The sequence below is a fragment of the Anopheles darlingi genome, chromosome 2, assembly GCF_943734745.1.
Source record: "Anopheles darlingi chromosome 2, idAnoDarlMG_H_01, whole genome shotgun sequence".
In the NCBI taxonomy this organism is placed as follows: Eukaryota; Metazoa; Arthropoda; class Insecta; order Diptera; family Culicidae; genus Anopheles; species Anopheles darlingi.
The window spans coordinates 54,146,691-54,164,918 of NC_064874.1; the positions used below are offsets into that span (position 1 = coordinate 54,146,691).

The 18,228-nt window shown below is 46.1% G+C and overlaps 1 protein-coding gene across 4 annotated transcripts; it reads right to left on the reverse strand.

Annotated features, from left to right (window-relative positions):
* Positions 1–9,680: 9,680 nt before the first annotated feature.
* LOC125950831 (polycomb protein Sfmbt) lies at positions 9,681–18,215 on the reverse strand. Of its 4 annotated transcripts, none has more exons than XM_049679163.1 (7): positions 18,090–18,215; positions 17,464–17,621; positions 15,649–16,492; positions 13,704–15,077; positions 13,168–13,607; positions 12,764–13,091; positions 9,681–12,448 (listed from the first exon to the last, which is right to left on the reverse strand). In XM_049679163.1, exons 1-7 carry the CDS (start codon positions 18,094–18,096, stop codon positions 11,592–11,594), a joined length of 4,008 nt encoding a protein of 1,335 aa, XP_049535120.1. In that variant the 5' UTR covers positions 18,097–18,215; the 3' UTR covers positions 9,681–11,591. The 4 variants fall into 4 exon arrangements, with proteins under 4 accessions (XP_049535120.1, XP_049535119.1, XP_049535122.1 ...); XM_049679162.1 differs by having other exon boundaries at positions 15,649–16,495; XM_049679165.1 differs by lacking the exon at positions 18,090–18,215 and adding an exon at positions 17,801–18,079 and having other exon boundaries at positions 15,649–16,495.
* Between the last annotated feature and the right edge of the window lie 13 nt (positions 18,216–18,228).

The window sequence follows — 18,228 nt, forward strand, 5'->3', positions numbered from 1 at the left end:
TTATTCCACGTTTCTTCGCTCTTTTATACAAAATTCTATGTTTACTTATCCTATGTTATTTTGAGGAAAGAATGAAATGGCTTCCTACATTTCTGCTGCATTGGTTATTGATCTCTTTCTGTTCTGTTCAGCCTTGGTGGTCAAATGACACTTTCAGAACGCATAGCGTTCTTAGTGCGTACATTGTTTCATGCCTGTTTATACTAATCAGTGCGCAAGCGGATTGCGACACTTGATGCTTGATGCTGCGTACCGCTCTTGGGTCGGTATGATATAAACATTTAGCGAGTTTGAATATTGTTTGGATTATTTTGGATTGTGATGTTTTGTGGTTCTTTGTTGCAAGCATGTGTTGCAATGTTGCAGGATAGTTCGGGAACTGGTATACATGTGCATACTATATATTTATGGGTACATTAGCACACGTGTATACCACAAAAGTGGCGGGTCTCATTTCCTTGGTGGACATGAAATCACCTGGACCTGGAAATGGAAGAAGCTGTTCTTGCTTAAGATCGCCCTTGGCAATCAAAGTGCAGCCTACAGGTGGTCTGGCAAGTCAGCGGAAAAATGGTGGCTTAATCGCTATCAATGGCACCGTGGAGGAGCGGCCAACAGAACCTGGAAATGGTCCGCAAATGGCATGCGCTGTTAGTGGTTTTTGAGTGTCACCTCACAGCAGGTAACACCCAACCTTATGATGAATCCGAATGGGATCGCTCATTGCAACACATCGTGCCAGATTTTGTCATAGCGAAACGAAGGCTATGCAACCTGGGCTGTGGAGAGGAAAGTGGCGAGTCTCATTTCCTTGGTGGACATGAAATCACCTGGACCTGGAAATGGAAGAAGCTGTTCTTGCTTAAGATCGCCCTTGGCAATCAAAGTGCAGCCTACAGGTGGTCTGGCAAGTCAGCGGAAAAATGGTGGCTTAATCGCTATCAATGGCACCGTGGAGGAGCGGCCAACAGAACCTGGAAATGGTCCGCAAATGGCATGCGCTGTTAGTAGTTTTTGAGTGTCACCTCACAGCAGGTAACACCCAACCTTATGATGAATTCGAATGGGATCGCTCATTGCAACACATCGTGCCAGATTTTGTCATTGCGAAACGAAGGCTATGCAACCTGGGCTGGGAAAGTGACGGGTTTCATTGCCTTGATGAACGTGAAATCACACCTGGACCTGGCCATGACACGACATGGCCTGGACATGATGGACCTGGACATGGTAGATGATGTTCTTGCTCGAGATCGTCCTTGGCAATCGAACTACAGCTTACGGGCAGATGATCAAGCGCTGATCGATCGCGTCTACCCTGGCATCGGTCAGCCTGGCAAGTCACCGAAAAAAGGATGTGCTAATTCACTATCAATGGCAGGGTAATGGAGCGGCCAACACAACCTGCAAATGGTCGATGCATGCGCAAGAATGAACACGCGCCAGAAGAATGGGTTACTGTCGGACTGGCTATGATATCAGACCGGTTCAGTTTCTATGCCTGATGATTTGTCCACTGTTGTCACACACAATGGAGTTTCACCTCACAGCAGGTGCACCCAACCTTATGATGAATCCGTATGGGATCGATCATTGCAACACATCGTGCCAGATTGCAGATTTTCTATTCTTATCATAGCGAAACAAAGGCTATGAAACCGGGGCTGGGAAAGTTTCCGGTTTCATATTATCGATTGGCGTGAAATCACACCTGGACATGGCAGGACATGGCCTGGGCATGATGGACCTGGACATGACAGAAGCTGTTCTTTCTTCCGCCCTTGCTAATTGAAGATCAGCCGACAGGCGGATGATCAAGCGCGGATGGACCTACCCTGGCATCGGTCAGTCGGACAATGGACTGGCAAGTCACTGACAAAAGGGAACCTGGAAATGGTTGATCTCTCCAGCATCCCGGTGAACCGATAAAAGTTACACAAGTCTTGCATCACAAGTGATGAAAATTTCGCAATGGAGCTTCCCATATTTAAGAAACCAAATTAAAAACTAGAAAACATGGAAAATGCTAGAATGGCATGGAAAGGCATGGAAGGGCATGGAAGGGCATGGAAGGGCATGAAAGGGCATGGAATGACATGGCAGGGCGCATAGTAAGCAAAACAAAAACATTTAAAAAACCGGGCAAAATATTCTGTAACCGGGCCGTTTAGCTTTATAAGTTCACTTTGAAAAACGCGCATTTACAATAAAGCAGAAAAGCATGGTCATGTTGCGTAGCCCTGTAACCGGGCCGTTTAGCTAGTCCATATACAAATTTTAGCTCGCGAAACGCTCCGTGTAACGCGGCATTGCGGCCAAACGGGCCATCGCACGATGCTTCTGAGCACTGATTATGAAGCGTCTGATGACGGGGATGACGATGATGATGATGGATGATGGTGGATGACGATGATCATCAACACGATATAAGATGTAGTTGATGATGGCGAACATGATGGTGATTTTTCTTTCTCAAAAAAACCTATGCAAACCTAGCTTAAAAAGATTCGAAGGATTCTGCGCTAAAACCTCACGCTAAACCTCACGCTGAGAGTAATGCAATGATGATGATGAAATCGATCGATGGTGATGATAATGATTATCAAACCGATCAGTGACACTAATTCATTTTACGATGGTGATGATGATACAATGGCTCATAAGACCGTCAGAAGCGCAACGACAACCGTGGCACGATAGTCAAGGACCGCAGTGGATCCGCCGTATCCGCCAGAACGAGATCGTGCTTGGCCGAATGGTGTACTGCCCGATATCGCACATGGAACGATATTGTCTTCGATTGCTGCTGTGCTATCATCGAGGACCAACTTCTTACGTGGACTTGTGGACAGTTGATGGTGTTGTGTGTGCCACCTATCAACACGCTGCCACATTGGCTGGGTTGCTCAATGACGAGTCTGAGTGGGAACGAACCCTCCAAGAAGCCGTATCGTTCCAGATGCCATCGCAGCTGCGCCAGTTGTTTGCGCTAATCCTGTCGGAGGGTAAGCCAAGCAACCCGTTACGCCTATGGCATTGTAAATCTTTGCGAGGACTACCATTGGCAGCATCGAGAGCGCTACACTGTGGATGAGTCGGAGCAAAATCGTCTGCTACGTGCTGCCGAGCACTTCTGGGCGTTGAGGGTGATTGACCAGTATTTGCGAGGGACGACACCCCCAAAAACACTGGAAATGTTCCCCAACATGCCGCAGCTTGCAGACTTTGCGCACCTACCTACCGCACCGCACCTCCGATCAAGCGGTAGATGCGAACGCCTTGCTGGGAGCAGAACGCTTCTATGGCATCGACGCTCTAGACAGCATGCTGGATAACGTGTATCGGTTGAATGCTGACCAGCGTGCTGTTTGTGACCAGCTCACATAAGCGGTCGATCAAAGTGCTGGCTCGGAGCAGACAGACGAGCGTGCAACTGAGGAACAGCTCTACTTCCTCGACGGACCCGGCGGCACGGGGAAGTCGTTTCTGGTGGAAACCATTCTGGCCTACACCCGACGCCAATCCAAGGTTGCCCTTGCCGCAGCCTCCAGTGGCATTGCTGCGCTGCTTCTTACCGGAGGGAAGACAGTGCATTCGACCTTCAAGCTGCCGCTCATACTGGACGAGAACTCCGTATGCAACATCCCCGCACAGTCGCAAGTAGCGGACCTTATGCGAGGGCCAAGTCTCATCGTATGGGATGAAGCATCTATGAGCAGTCGGTTTGCGTTGGAAGCCGTGAACCGCACGCTGCAGGACATCGTCGGCGTACGTCGTCCATTCGGCGGAAAGGTGATGCTGCTGTGTGGCGATTTTCGGCAAATGTTGCCAATCGTGCCGAGAGGGGCGGATGCGCAAGTGGTTCAGCAATGCATTCGACGTAGTCCGCTGTGGCCCCTGTTTCGTGTGTTGCGTTTGCGGGTCAACATGCGCGTTCAAACCGCGCCGAACGTACAGGAAGCTGCAGATTTGCAGGATTTTGCTGACGTTCGAGGGATTCGACGCCATGTACGCGAAGCTTCCTCGGGATATGGTGCAGCCCCGAACTAGCAGCCTGCAGGACGACGTTCGATCGTTGATCAATCGCGTGTACCCTGACGTCGGACGGCATTACCGACAAGCAGGCTACTTCAAGGACCGTGCCATCATGTCGCCTTTGAACGTGGACGTAACCGCTGTGAACAACAGTGTGTTGGAGCAGATACCAGAACGGGAAGTAGAGTATCGTTCCATCGACACCTTGGTGAACCCCGAGGAACAGGATACTCTACAGCTGCCCACTGAGTATCTCAATGCCCAAAACATCAGCGGCATTCCTCTACATCGGCTGCGGTTGAAGCAGTATTCGCCCGTCCTTCTGCTCCGGAACCTGAATACCGAGTGTGGACTGTGCAATGGGACGTGCCTCCAGATCGTCCCTCTTCGGCCGCATTGCATTCATGCACGGATTCTGACGGGCAAGCGTCAGGGGGAAGATGTGCTGTTGCCCCGCATCTTCTGTGACAGCAACGACTCCAGGTGCCCTGGATTCCTGCAAGGCAACGTACGTAGGACTACAATCCACGCCAGTGTCTTATGTTTATGCTTGGATAGGGAGATTGCCGTGGTGAAAACCACAAGGCAAAACATCCTAACCGGGGGAGTGTAGTCACCATTTGTGTCATTCTTGACAGAGCTGTGATTTTCACTCCAAGATAGCGCTAGAGTATTCGCCTAAACCGGGGTACAGCTCGAAAGGGTATTCCTGCCTTCTTCGATTCGCCACGGATAGGAAGGTGCCACCAGGAAATCGTACCGTGGTGGTTTTAGTGAGTAAGTCCTTAGAGTAGCAAGTGCCAACCTCACACTGTTCTCCAAAGCTTCGGCGGAGGAGTTCGTCTGGTCGAAAGATTTCCACCGGCGTGACAAACAAACAAAAAAGACACATCAAAAGAAAAATCATTGCGCAGTTTCGTGACTGAAAGGTATAGTATGCTGCACTAACTTTCGATCGATGCATTAAATAACGAATGATCTTTTTCACCAGGGGACTTTCGCTATGATCAACAATCATCATTCATTTGCCGACCCGGAGGACCCAGAGGAGCACTAGAGAACCAAGCCATGGAATTCTATGGGGAGTAGAAGATCGATGCCACAGTGCCTCTGCGCGTTGGTTAAAACCACCGACTAACGTCCACCTTTTCCATGCACCATTTCAGGCTAAAAAAAATCCGAGGATACCGAGGGAAGCAGTGTGAAGAGCGAGATTGATGACCCGATCGCCTAAGCGGACGCGAAAACTTTAATTTTAAGGATTTACTTATAAACAGCGTGTTACCCTGACTGAAGAAAATACCCGTCCTATTAATTTAAATATACCGTTTTCATTTATCCTTTTACTCGAATAAATAAGGCTCCGCTAGTTATTTATCAAAGAATAAAAAAACCATCATTTTTCACTGTACCTCAAACTATTTTCATTGTTCACTATGATAAAAACTCATATACAATAAACCAGAAAAGAGTCATGCTGCGTAGCCCTGTAACCGGGCCGCTTAGCTAGTATTGTAGCATCAAAGAATTGGATCGAGATTGGAAATCCCGAAAGAAAAAGAAATGAATAGGGACACGCGAATCATGAATCAATCTGATAAAACCTGTAATGGGCATTGAACAAGAAAATTAATGATTCTATGACAAATCGATTCGGTACGAATTGAAAAAAACAATTGTACCATAAAAATGGAATAGGAACGAATGGCTGAGGTAACAAACGGAATGGTTAACGGATCTATATGAATCCTAAAGAGATTGGAAAAAATCATCAAGAAGTGCGCTAGAGCATATCGGTGAACTTCCACACCCTGATAGCTCATGAAAGACAAGACAGACCTCAAGTCACTTTCGAAGAAAATAACCGAAGATGGTCGCAAATAGAGTTGCATCAAAACAAAGGAACTAATCTATCTATGTTTCTCCTTTGAGATAAATGTTCTTGATCACCGAGACAGGACAAACAAGGACTCATCAGATGCAACAAAGACGCTAGAAGCCTTATACACATCGATCCCATCCGAAGTTACGGGGATCACTATAGAACGACGATCCGATCCCACAGAATGATCGGACATAATTCCCCAGAACTGGAGACGTCGCGTTGATAGAAGAGCATCTGCGCTGGTCACCCCACTGCCCGCTGCTGCGGAAACGATCAACCCTCAATATGGACCTAGATCGGAACTTCCTGGCAAACGTACCGGAACCCAGCTATGAAGCATCGGTTTTCAGCAGCAACGCGACCTCGATGACGATGAGCCGACCGACTTGGCGCCCCGAATACCCGATGTACGCAAACGAAGCCGCGCGATTGAAATCGATTGGTTCGAGGCTTGGCAAACGGCAATGTCTCAGAAACCACAGCAGCTGAGCGGGATTCTTCTACACCGGCCAAAGCGACCAGGTGAAGTGCTTTAGCTGCGGCGGAGGACTGATGGACTGGGAGCCGGACGATGACCCGTGGGATCTGGTACGGCAATTGCGCCTACCGGACGACGATGACAACGCCGAAACCCCTGGACGATGCCGTGGACAACGAGAAGGCCGCAACCCCCAGCGGCGGTCCCGACGGCAAGATCTGTAGAATCTGTTATGACAGCGAATACAATACGGCGTTCATGGCGTGCGGCCATGTCGTGGCGTGCGATAAGTGTGCCTCATCCGTCACCAAATGCCCGATATGCCAGCAACCGTTTTATAATGTACTAAAGCTTTACCTGTCCTAATAGAAAAGTTCGTAAACCAAATCGAACTCCTAGAGTTAACGTAGCGATAGTGAGCCCAGCGAGTGGCCACAACCATTATTTCGATCGTGCGCTCACGGGAGCCACGCCAACGTATAGACCTAAGAATTCCGCGATAGTGAACCCAACGTGGGTCACAAGCGATAAATCGGTAACTCTGCGATGGTTAGCTCAGGATAGCCCCCCCCCCCCTCCTCCCCTCCGCCCTTTCTGACTGCATACACTCGTAATGCAAGGTAGATCCGCGAACGTGAGCCCATCGTGTGGCCACGACTGATGAATCCGCGTATGTGAACCCACGTGAGCCACACGGTAGCACCAATAACGTCAGCGAAGCATAGGAAAGAATGGGTCAAAACGTTACCCAAATAGGGACCCCAAACGAACCATGATTCCAGGGGAAAATTAGACAGCTTAGGGACCGGGAAGGCCAACGGTTAAGGGGGGATACCAAACGATACGCACCCGGGTTCAAGTCCCGACCCCCCAACCGACTTGGAGCCCCGAAGAAATCGCGACAACGGCCATAACCCTTACGCATGGATATCTCAAAATTCAAGATTAGATCAAAAGGCCTCAAGACATACAGGTATCAGACGGTCAAGAAGAGGTAGTAACTAAACAGGTTACCAGGAGGGAAACGCACGATACAGCTAGGAGTACATGGCTTCGACATAGGAGAAAAGCAACAAAGGTGACCGAGAAATTAGGAAGAATCTAGGCGCCATCTCTTTAGTCAGGGTTAGGGTCAGCGCCCACCTATTAGCCCACCTATTAGCCTTAAGAACGGACCAGAATGTGGAACATCTCTGCGAGATGATCCACAAGCACCAGTAAGTGAGGGGGGTTTTAGCGACCCGACCCACCTTCGACCACCTCTTTAGCCAGTAGTTCGGTCGCTTCAAACGCAAGCGTCATTTCTTCTTACTCTCGACGTTCGACTGATGCAATTCATCCCGAAGCGCCGGCATTTAGGCAAAGCACGTCCACCATCGGTACCGGTAGAGAGCGCGGCGGGACAACTAAACTGCAGTGTCAGCATTTCCGCGGCCAGCAAGAGCTCCTCGCGTAAGGTAGGCCCAATCCACGCCAGGCCTCACCGCGAAGCCCAGCCCACCTCCTCCTCCTGACGCACTATATTTGACACCGCTCGGATGTAGGTCAGTACCAAGCCGAAGTCAGCTGCGCAACCGAAAAGGATAGACGATGCTTCGTTGCGGTATCGGGACAGGGACGACAGCGGCGTAAGAATGACATAACCGCTCCGATATCTGAGACATAGCACGCGCCACGAACCGTTATAGTTATAACGCCCGAAGATCACCGAAACGTCCCGAATTACCGGCCTGTACATAGATCGAGTAAGATCGATCAATTATTGCATCATCCTGATTATGTACAGATCCCGCAAATCGATCAATTATTGGATCATCCCGATCATGCTGAATCAGTCCGATGACGTCAGGCTGACAGAGATGAACCAATTGCATCGGCCCAATCATGCTGAATCAGCTCGATGATGTCAAAATTACCCAAATTAACATAGAGACGAACTATGGCAAGGGGGGGGTGAAGAGGGGATGAGAAGGAACTCGTTACGTAACAATTAGAACTAGAATTAAGACTATTAAAACCCGTTAATTTCAATAAACGAGTTGAGTTGTATTTTTGTGTCGAAACCTGCTGCAGTCTCGTCTTTCACTGCTAACCATCTTCTTTCAGGTAAACCCTCCCCGGCCTCTGCCCCGCCTCTTGATCCTCTAGAGAACCCCACCCGCGGTAATTCTCTTTTGGACATCGATTGGCAGATACGGGCAGCTGTCTAGCCTTTCTGCTCTCGGGAACCGTCCCGGGGGTTCTATAGTTAGGTACCGTCTTTTGGTACGTTAGAGAACCCCACCCGCGGTAATTCTCTTCTGACCACCAATCGGCAGATACGGGCCACCGACTAGCCTCTCCTCCCCCTCTCCCTGGGAAGGACAGTCAGACAAATACACTCCTGGTGACAGCCTGCTAAAAGAAAAACGCCATCGACCACTCAGGCCATAGCGGCTGGCGGACTTCCTCAGTCCGCACTTGATCAGGTCCAGACCCCTCTCCGGGTTTGGCCTCTTCACAGGTTTATCGCCGAAAGAGGATCCTCAGGGAACGCGGGTCACGATACGTGGCGAGTTTCTCGGGAACAAATCGACGGATCTTCGGATCGACGGTAAGCCCCGAATGACCAACTAGTGGACGACCCCGTTTTTGATCGTCATTTACCGCCCACCAGGTCTCACTAACTGCGGTTGCGACTGTCTGCTATCGGCGGAATGGAAGTCGGACAAGAAAATCATCGCACGGACGGGTGCGGCCAAGGGAAAGGACGACATCATCGTGATCACACGGCAGGGCGGTACCGGTACCTCGACCGGTAGCCAGCATACCGGGGCTTCGCTACGATGCTTAGACGATGCTTATGTTAACTCTTTGGCCAACATGGCGTACGCTAGAGGGCAAGTGAAACACACGCTGTGTGGTCCACGCTTGGTAGTAGCTCTGATCCTTTGATTTTTCAATAGCTGTACGCTAATGGAGATGCTTACATGCATTTACATAATTCAGAGCGAATTTGCCAATCGATCAAAAAAGTCGCTAATCGACCAATTATTTGGAAAGTCGCACAAAAACTACTGAACCGATCGTTTTGAAATTTTGAACATATAATCTGTACACTATTTGCTAGGTAGCCCCGTTGAGGTTTTATAAAAATTGTTGATACTTTTTTTTTAGATATTTTTTAAAATTATGTAAAGCTTGTTGTTTGAGAAAACATTGAAAAAGCACCACTTTTACAACTTCATAAATCTACCAAAAATCGAAAAATGGGAAATTTTACAAAAAAATTCGGATGGGTTGGATTCGGACAACAGAAACAATAGATTTCCCTTTTTTAAATAAAATATTTACTCGTCTTTGTGCCTGTGCACTGGCACGGGTTCAATTACCGCTGCTTACCGTGTCTTATGTGCCTAGGATTTAACTTGCTCGCATCTATACTATATAACTGTACAGTTCTTATATTTTTGTGTAGATCTTAACTGACCAATATCAATCTTTTAATCATGCTAATCAATTCACACACATACTGGAAGTGTAGCCGGCTTAACAAAACCATTTCAGGCATTTTTGGCGTCGGTAATAGCCGGTTTACCAATATTTCCAGCCAATATGATTCGAATGTATGGTCTATTTTTACTGTCCTCATTAAGAGGTCTATTTTTACAGATCGTTTCTTCAAACTCAAAGCTGTTATTAGAATACTCATCTTATTTTTCGGTTCATTTCATTCGGAACAAAACAAGAATACCGTCCAATTCAACTATCATTTTCTCTACCTCATAAGCACTAACTCCTTACTCCTAACATGAGCGCATTCGCCTGCGAATTCATTGCTATTTTACCAGATGGTTTGAAATGTGTTATGGGATGTTGTTCTGCTATAATTCGGCTGGTGACCGAATCAATTGTGATTATATCCCACAGAGACTGTTTGGTAATGAGGACGAGGTACAATTCCACGCACATGAGAGTTCGGGTTTTCTTTATGATTTCACCAATTTCCCTCAAACCAACCTATAGCCTTTGCGCTCATAACCAGAACACCAGAGAAAGAATAGTACAGAAAATACTTCAACACATTCACCGCGATAGCATGCTTCCCGATAGGGTTGATTTTGTGATATATTGTACAAGCTCCATCTTCTCTGCTGGCTCTATTCCGTTACTGATAATATATAATTCTGGGTTCAGTCATTATTGTTTTGTATAATTTGTGTTTGCTGCTTTTTGTTGACGATATGATTTTGTTTTATCATGCTTCATCATGCATTGTTGTAACCATCCGAAAAAGAGCTTTTGAAACAATGCCAGCAGAGAAACATGTGTGCCTTAATCTATTTTCAAACATGTATTTGCGGTGCTCTGCTTGTACCGATTGTGGATATTCCCTGAAACTGTGAGTTCCTGCTTTCTGTTAACCCGATTTAGATTTCGAGCTTTTCGCTATTGATGATTTGGTTTGTACAGGTGGTTGAAGTTATATGCCGGCATCCGATAAAAGTTTAGCAAGGAAACCTCACACACCGTGACGAAAGATGGGTATACCCACCGATTGCTACATAACGGAGGAGTTTGATTGAGTTTTTATTTTCAGTACGGTTAATAGGCCGGAGTTAACAATTCTATTCAATTCCAATCCATGATATAGTTCGTAAAACTCTTTCCAATGCTATTGAACACATACAATGAGTTGATTTAAGTATAATACAATCGAATGTATTATTAGAAAATGGTTCGAAAGGATGCAAGTATAAGGATGTTTAGAAGTAATTCTACGCGGTACCGGTACTCAGATCTACTAAAAGGAAATACAGAATCATGACACTTAGGCCATCTGTTAGCTTACATCTGTTGATGATAATGCAAAAAAAATCATTCAGACAAGAATAGATATACCTATTGTCTATTGATAAACCTGATTGCTTGTGTAGATCTATGTAGATTCTTGATACCGAAAAAAGAATGATTATTTCTTCCCAATAGTTGGGAAAATGATAGAAAAAGCTTTCTCGAATATTTTCAGAGGAAAACTAATGTTCTAATGTATTATTAAAACAGAGTATTTGTTTGGAAACCAATATATGCAACGGACGTATGAAAATCGACAAAACGGAGCAGAGTCTATTAAGAATAGAGACGATTAGATGCTTTGGACCAATTATTACTCTGATGCAAAAAAAGTGTGGACATTATTCCTGTATACTGCTACTAAAGAAACTTTTTGTTCCCACCTTTTGCAAGATGACGTGATTTTGTAGGATCAATTTTGCACTTAAGCTGCTGGATGAGATCGAAGATTTTAAGCGCGGGCCCTACCTTAAGACTGAGCAGCGTGATGATATCATCCTTACTAAGTTCCAGTAATCGTTTGCCATCAATGCAATTCTGCACAAACTGATCCGAATGAACGCCGCAGTCGTTCATCACAAGAAACGAAGCCACGTCCTTTACTTCCCAATTTTCGGGTGAAATCTGGTTGCTACCAGCAATGCCGAAAGACGGTACGGTAGCTGTAGAACCACTGGTGCTACCACTGGAATTATTTTGACTACTACTGCTCTTCCCAGGGACACCGCCACTGGAGTCAGGTGAATTGCTATTGACCAGCAGCATGTCTTGATTAATGAGCCGAGGAATTACCTTTTCCAGTTCGTTATCAGCAATCTCGGATGACGGGGCAGTCGAAGGGTGGCCCGTGGCAGAGCTTGACTCTCCATCGTCGTCCTCAGTTCGTTCATCTCCATCGACGCTATCAGCGCCGGTCGAATGGTCAAATATTGGTCCAAGGGCACTAGTTCCACATAACAGTGTCGTAGATGGATCTTGATTAGGTTCGTGTTTGATAAATGCTTGAAGAGACGCTGGCAGCAACCCGCCGTTTGCTGGGTGCAAATGGTGACTCATAAGGAGCGCGTTGCCAACATCTCCATAGTCTTGCTGATGGGAAGGGGGTACAGTAAGCTGAGAGTTGTACTCCAACTGGGCCGTTGATAGTTGTTTCTGCTGTTCAAAATGTTGTTGTTCCTTCTTAATACGAGCAGTTCGGGTCGTTGGTGCAGGTTGAACTGTGAACATAACAGCGGAAAATGAGCTACAGTAATTATTTCACTTCATACAATAGTTTAGTGTACTTTAAATACTGAAACATATCCCGTATCTGCGATTTTTAATGTTTGGGAAAAGATTGATATAGATAACGCCGATAAAGGAATGACCTTTTAATGATGCAAACAATGAACGGACGATTTATGGAAATCACTCTTATCTTTAGATAAAATGGCGAATGTGAGATACCCGTGAATACTTTGTGCTCCAATGAACCCCTATGAACTCTTATGATGATATCTTAAAGTGACCGTAGGGAAAGACGGATAACTTACCACGAGACTCACAGTCCTCATATTGTGGCCCAATCGGTTCCGTTTTAAGTTTCTTCTTCCTCTTAATACCCTTCTTGGTTGTTTTGGGCGATACTTTCTGCGTAGGAGGTATCTTCGGGAGAATACGAGGCCCTTCCAGCTTGTGGCCAACAAGTACGCACCAACCAATCGGATAAATGTCGGGACTTTCGCTATCCAACCATTGATCATACTCATCGTCCCAACCATCGAAGTGCACCTTTAATAACCTTCCAACTACTCGCGAAATGGTTGCCACACAAATAAGTCTCGGATCCATAAGGTCGGCCGATTCCAGCTTCATTCCAACCTAAAGAGCAGAAACATTTTGAAGGGTCGTTGGTTTAGAATGGGTAAAATATAAAATAACATAAGATCATTTATACCTGAAACCGTTGCCGGATCTGTTCTCGATGAAATATATCCTCGGTGGCAGGTCTGCAGCTAGTATCACGTAGATACTGCTCCCAGGTAAAGCTGGCCAAATCATAACCTTTCGGAGGTGTAAGTGTTATGTTATGCCTTGCACAGAACCCGACAGGAAATATGCAGGGTGACTTTTCATGATAGCAAAACCAATCCGCACCGTTTACATCAGGATCGTATGAATCGATGCGGATCATTATGTAACCGAACTTTAACACAGACATAACCGTTGCGACACAGATCGAGGACAGATTCAGTGGATCTACCGCTTCCAGTTTCATATTTTCCTCAAAGCCAGTCTGTCTTCCATCGTAACAGTACTCCTCAAATGAGAAATTCGTTTTGAACAGATCCATCGTGGCATCATCTTCGTTTGGTTCAAGAATTTGATCACTTGCCGCTGTAGGTGTTAAGAAGCATTTACATAAAATGATTTAATTTAATTAAGACCTAATTCATTTAAGAGAAAGCAGATAATCGCTAGAGATGGCATTACCGTTCATTCGCTCCATGTATTCGTCAGGCGCAGCAAGATTGTGGCCTACCGTGGTGGCCCACCCAACCGGATGGATGAGCGGAGAATCCTCGTGGCACCAAAATCCATTATCGTCCGGTGGACTGTCGTAGTAACGCACGTACAGTCTCTTCCCGACGATACGATTAATTGTGGCGAGTTTCACTTGTGAGATGCGGTTCTTGTCTACCACTTCAAGGTTCAAACCGACCCGAAATCGTGACCGAAAACTATCGCTGATTTTGTTGTAGAATGTTGATGGAAGTGTGCGGGCATTCGAGAGACGCTTCACAAGGAACTCCTTCCAATCGGGGTTTGGCTTTTTTATGCTTTTCGGAGGTATAAGTGGTTTGCCTCGCGTCGCACACCATCCAACCGGATGGACTTCGGCGGAACAAAGATTTACCCAAAAGTCCTTCGATGACTCCATCACATCAAACCCTTCGTAACGTAGCAATGCTTTGTAACCACAAATTTGCAGCACAGTTGCTACCCAGAAGCTGTGTGGTGTTCCGCCCAGCAATGGCTGCTGAACAACATCGCAATCTGTGTTCTCCACTTCTACCTTCATGCCAACTATCACGTTGGGCCACATGTCATACCCAGGAGCATGACGGAAACAGGTGACAGGTGCGGCAAAAAATTTTGGGTCAGATAAGGAGTGCGTCCAGTCGTACGAATTATGAAACTCGTTTGGTTTTCTTCGAATGCTGTTGATACGATCATCCTGTGGACAGGGCGAAGGCAAACGGTCCCCATGGGGTAGTTGTGGGATCTCATTTTGTGGCACTATTTCTTGAGCGATACTTGCAGCACTGCTGTTAACGCTGCTCAGACTCAAGCTTTCATCCTGACTACTGCTGTTGCTGTTATTGCTAATGCTGGTACTAACGACTGACGGTGTAGGAAAAACGGCAGCTTGTTGGCCACCAACTAGAACGCTTCCCTCCCCATTACTAACTGACATCTTGAAACGATAGCCAATTGTTTGTACTTGTTCCTCCTCTTGGTGCTTTTCTTGAAGAAGCTCTTCTTGCTCCTGTTGCAACAAAATCGATTCTTTGCAATCGATTTGCCCATTGGCGCCATGTGTGGCGCAATCAAGATCGTTAATTAACTGATCGGGAGGCACCGAAATAGTACCGTCACCGATTTCTCCAACGCACGTTGCTTGGTGCTGTTTGTTTTCGCCGTCGTCTGCCGTGGAACCTTTTGTACCGCTTCCTGGGCGATACTGTGACGGATTGAACACTCGGAACGATTCGAACGACCGAGAACAGGACATGCTACAGAAGCGCCGTTGTTTGGTGTAAAACGAATGCTTCACTCCGATTGCGCCGCATTTTTCGCAAATAGCTGGAAGAAAAAAACGAACAATAATAAACCATAAAACGGATGAGTCACATAGCACAATCAACAGCACATCTTGTCACATATTTTGTACAGGTCATTATAATAGTGTACAATGACTGCGCATGAATGACAAAAAGCGGACTATTGTTGAAGGAAAACCTCCTTACTATGTGCACAATTAATACTGTTAATTCTATCCATAGATGAGAACAAATGAAAAAGAACTAAGTAAATGTGAGAATGCGGGTTTGGAAAATCAACTATCTTAATAAAACGATTATCTTGCCAATCGTTAATTCATGTCAATATCGATGTTAGTATTTGAGTAATGCTTATTTCTCATAAAAAGTGCTGTATGGTACAAGATAAAAACGAATATAGAAATTGATTTATGATTGCAATTAAAAAGCTGATTTCTGTATGGCAATTGGACAATGAGCGTGTGAAAATAAGGAACGCATGGATAACGTATAGCTAACTGAAACAAAAGTGAACAAAAGGAGGGAACAGAAATGACAACTAAACATAATGTATAAATCAACAGTTAAAATAACCAAAGAAATAAAAAACCTACCCATCCCGTCTCGCTCTATTGGTATCACTGAAGGATCGATATCTCCTTTGTACGCGATTGGTGTTTTCAACACCAAACCAGGCCGCTTAAAAGGTTTGATCTTTTTATGGGCAAATCGCTCTGGCACTGGTACAGCGTACATGGCTGGATACGGCGGCGGCAGATCATCCGAATCGTTTGGACGCTGATGTATTTTGGTGGAACGTGGCTTGCGTACATTCACTGATTTGGCGCCATCCATCATGGAGGAGGTTGCATCCTCATTATACTGGTTGTTATTATTCGTACCAACGGTACCGCCACTGCTGCTGCTATTCGAACCGTCGTCCTGCGACATGTCGTAGTCCAAGAAGTGGCCTTGCAGCAACTGCGATTCATTCATTAGTTTAAAGTGCATTAGACTTTCCTGTGCCGCCATCGAATTCGATAAATAATCGCCTCCACCGCTGCTATCCATCATTTGGCCGTACGACCCAAACGCTTGCATTGCTGGCTCTTGAGCATGTTCTAGTTCTCCATCGACAACACCTGGAATATCGTCAGCATCATCCGTCCCTACTGCTATAGGAACACCGCTTACAGCGATTGTAGCATTCTCATCCATTCCGTTAATCGACATCTCGCTTGTGGCACTATGGTCATCAAGCATTTGCATTTCTCCAACAGCTAACGCTGTAGCCGTTGCTGACGGTGGTTGCCCAGTAACACGCACAGCTACTCCAGCTGGCCCTGACGTTGCAAGCGCACCGTTTTGATCTATGAAACCGTAACCACCCAAAGCCAACTGTTGTTGCAGAAGTTGCTGTTGCTGTTGCTGCTGGTGATGCTGCTGCTGTTGCTGCTGCTGCTGGTGGAGATTCAATAATTCCTGATTAGTCAATGCCAGGTGGTCGGTGGCTGCGCTCGGGATGCTTATGTTTGCGATGCCGGTCGGTGTAGGAATGGCAGTTAGATGGCCGTTATATTCACTGATCAGAGTGTTCATGTCCTGCTGCATTGTTATGACGATCCGGGATGTTTTTTCACCGAATATTGTACACAGTTAGTGGCACAGTTAGAACGCGCATTATGAAAGGCGTGCAAAACAAAGTGTTACATGAACACAAAAACACATACGAGACCGAACATAAAGAGAATTAATTGTACGAAATTGGGAACGAAGCACAGAATAATCAAAATAAAATATCGAAAGGAAAGATTGAAGAGTAAACCACCGGAACAAAAACGTGTGAATGGTGGAAAGGGAATCAAAGGCAACATGAAAGAGATACGGGTATTTGCATTTGCCGGGGAGTAACATATTGCAGCAAATAGCAATTAATGGAAATAGGGAAGGAAGGTGTAATTTCAGCAAATCCAGGAATTTTAGAGATCCAGATAAACACGCAGATGTTCACAACAATGATGGTGATGATGATCAGGTGATGATGGTTTTTGCCAGGATGACGATTGCGAGGGTTCATCAAATTCGTAACCACAATTGGGGTACGACATCCAATAACGAAACAAGCATAGAACAAAGGAGAAAATGGGAGAGAAAGAAAGTGCAAATTAGAAAACTGATATTAGCGCTTGGAGAACATACAAGCAGAATGATATTTCCTTCCTGAGGTAAAACAGTCGATTTACGACGAAACGATAACGACAAAAGTAGATAGGTGGTGAGCACACAGAAAAAGATATTCAAAGAAACATTCTCTTTTGCCATTGAAAATCAATGCCTAAATATTCAGATGTTCTGATCAGCAAATGTTCTCTAGTCGCAGGCGATCGATGTGGAGAGTTGCAAGCAACTTCTTGCAAGCAAGCACTTACCATAGTGTGCGGCTGCTGGGCGGCCTCCATAGCGGTCGGAACGGAGGAGGGGACGTAATAGTTGGCCAAGTTTTCGTCTAACGAGGAAGTAATCGGTGCCATCCAAACCATAGTACTGAGATCTTGCGGATTCATACTAGGCAATACTGGATTAAAAGCTGAAAGGATGTTCACTTTAGATTGAGCGGCATTTGTGAATTCAGCGATTTGTGACGCCAATGGCCAAACAACAAACAAAACAATGGCCAAACAACAAACAACACCATGCTCCCAGGATCATGCAAATCCTTGAGATCTTCTGTGTTTCTTCTTTGGATATCACTTCAGTTTTGCGTACTTTCCGACCACCATTCGATTATTTTCACTGCTTCTGCTCCTAAAACGCAAGCGAGGCGGTCCCGACCCCGCCGACACACAGGTGATATCTCCCTCCCTCTTGAGGCTCTTCTAGGCCTTTCTCGCTCTTTCTACGGGGCTGACGACGTTGGGCAGAGAAAAGGGTCTGCTGGGGAACGACGCGGTCCGTGCGAAAGCATGGATGTGGAGAACAAAGGGGCGCTTTTCACGCGTTCCTGGCGTTTTTCGTTCTGGCCCAAGCCACGTTCTAGTTTTTGGAGATCACTCACCGTTCATAATTTGCCACCGCTCATAATTTCCATCGAAACTCAAACGAAACCGTCTCGTCAATCTCAACACGTTCTTCTTCTTTTCGCCCAAAAACGCACGCTTCTTCTTTTCGCACTTCTTCACAATTCTCCCGTATGC

Bases quoted from the DNA above. Each gene is read 5' to 3' on its own strand.
- LOC125950831 (XM_049679162.1), bottom strand. The intron at 16,496-17,463 runs GTAAGTGCTTGC...AATCTCCACCAG, and splicing joins CCCAGCAGCCGCACACTATG to CAGCAGCAGCAACAGCAGCA. The intron at 13,092-13,167 runs GTATAAATGATC...TCTGCTCTTTAG, and splicing joins AGATCCGGCAACGGTTTCAG to GTTGGAATGAAGCTGGAATC.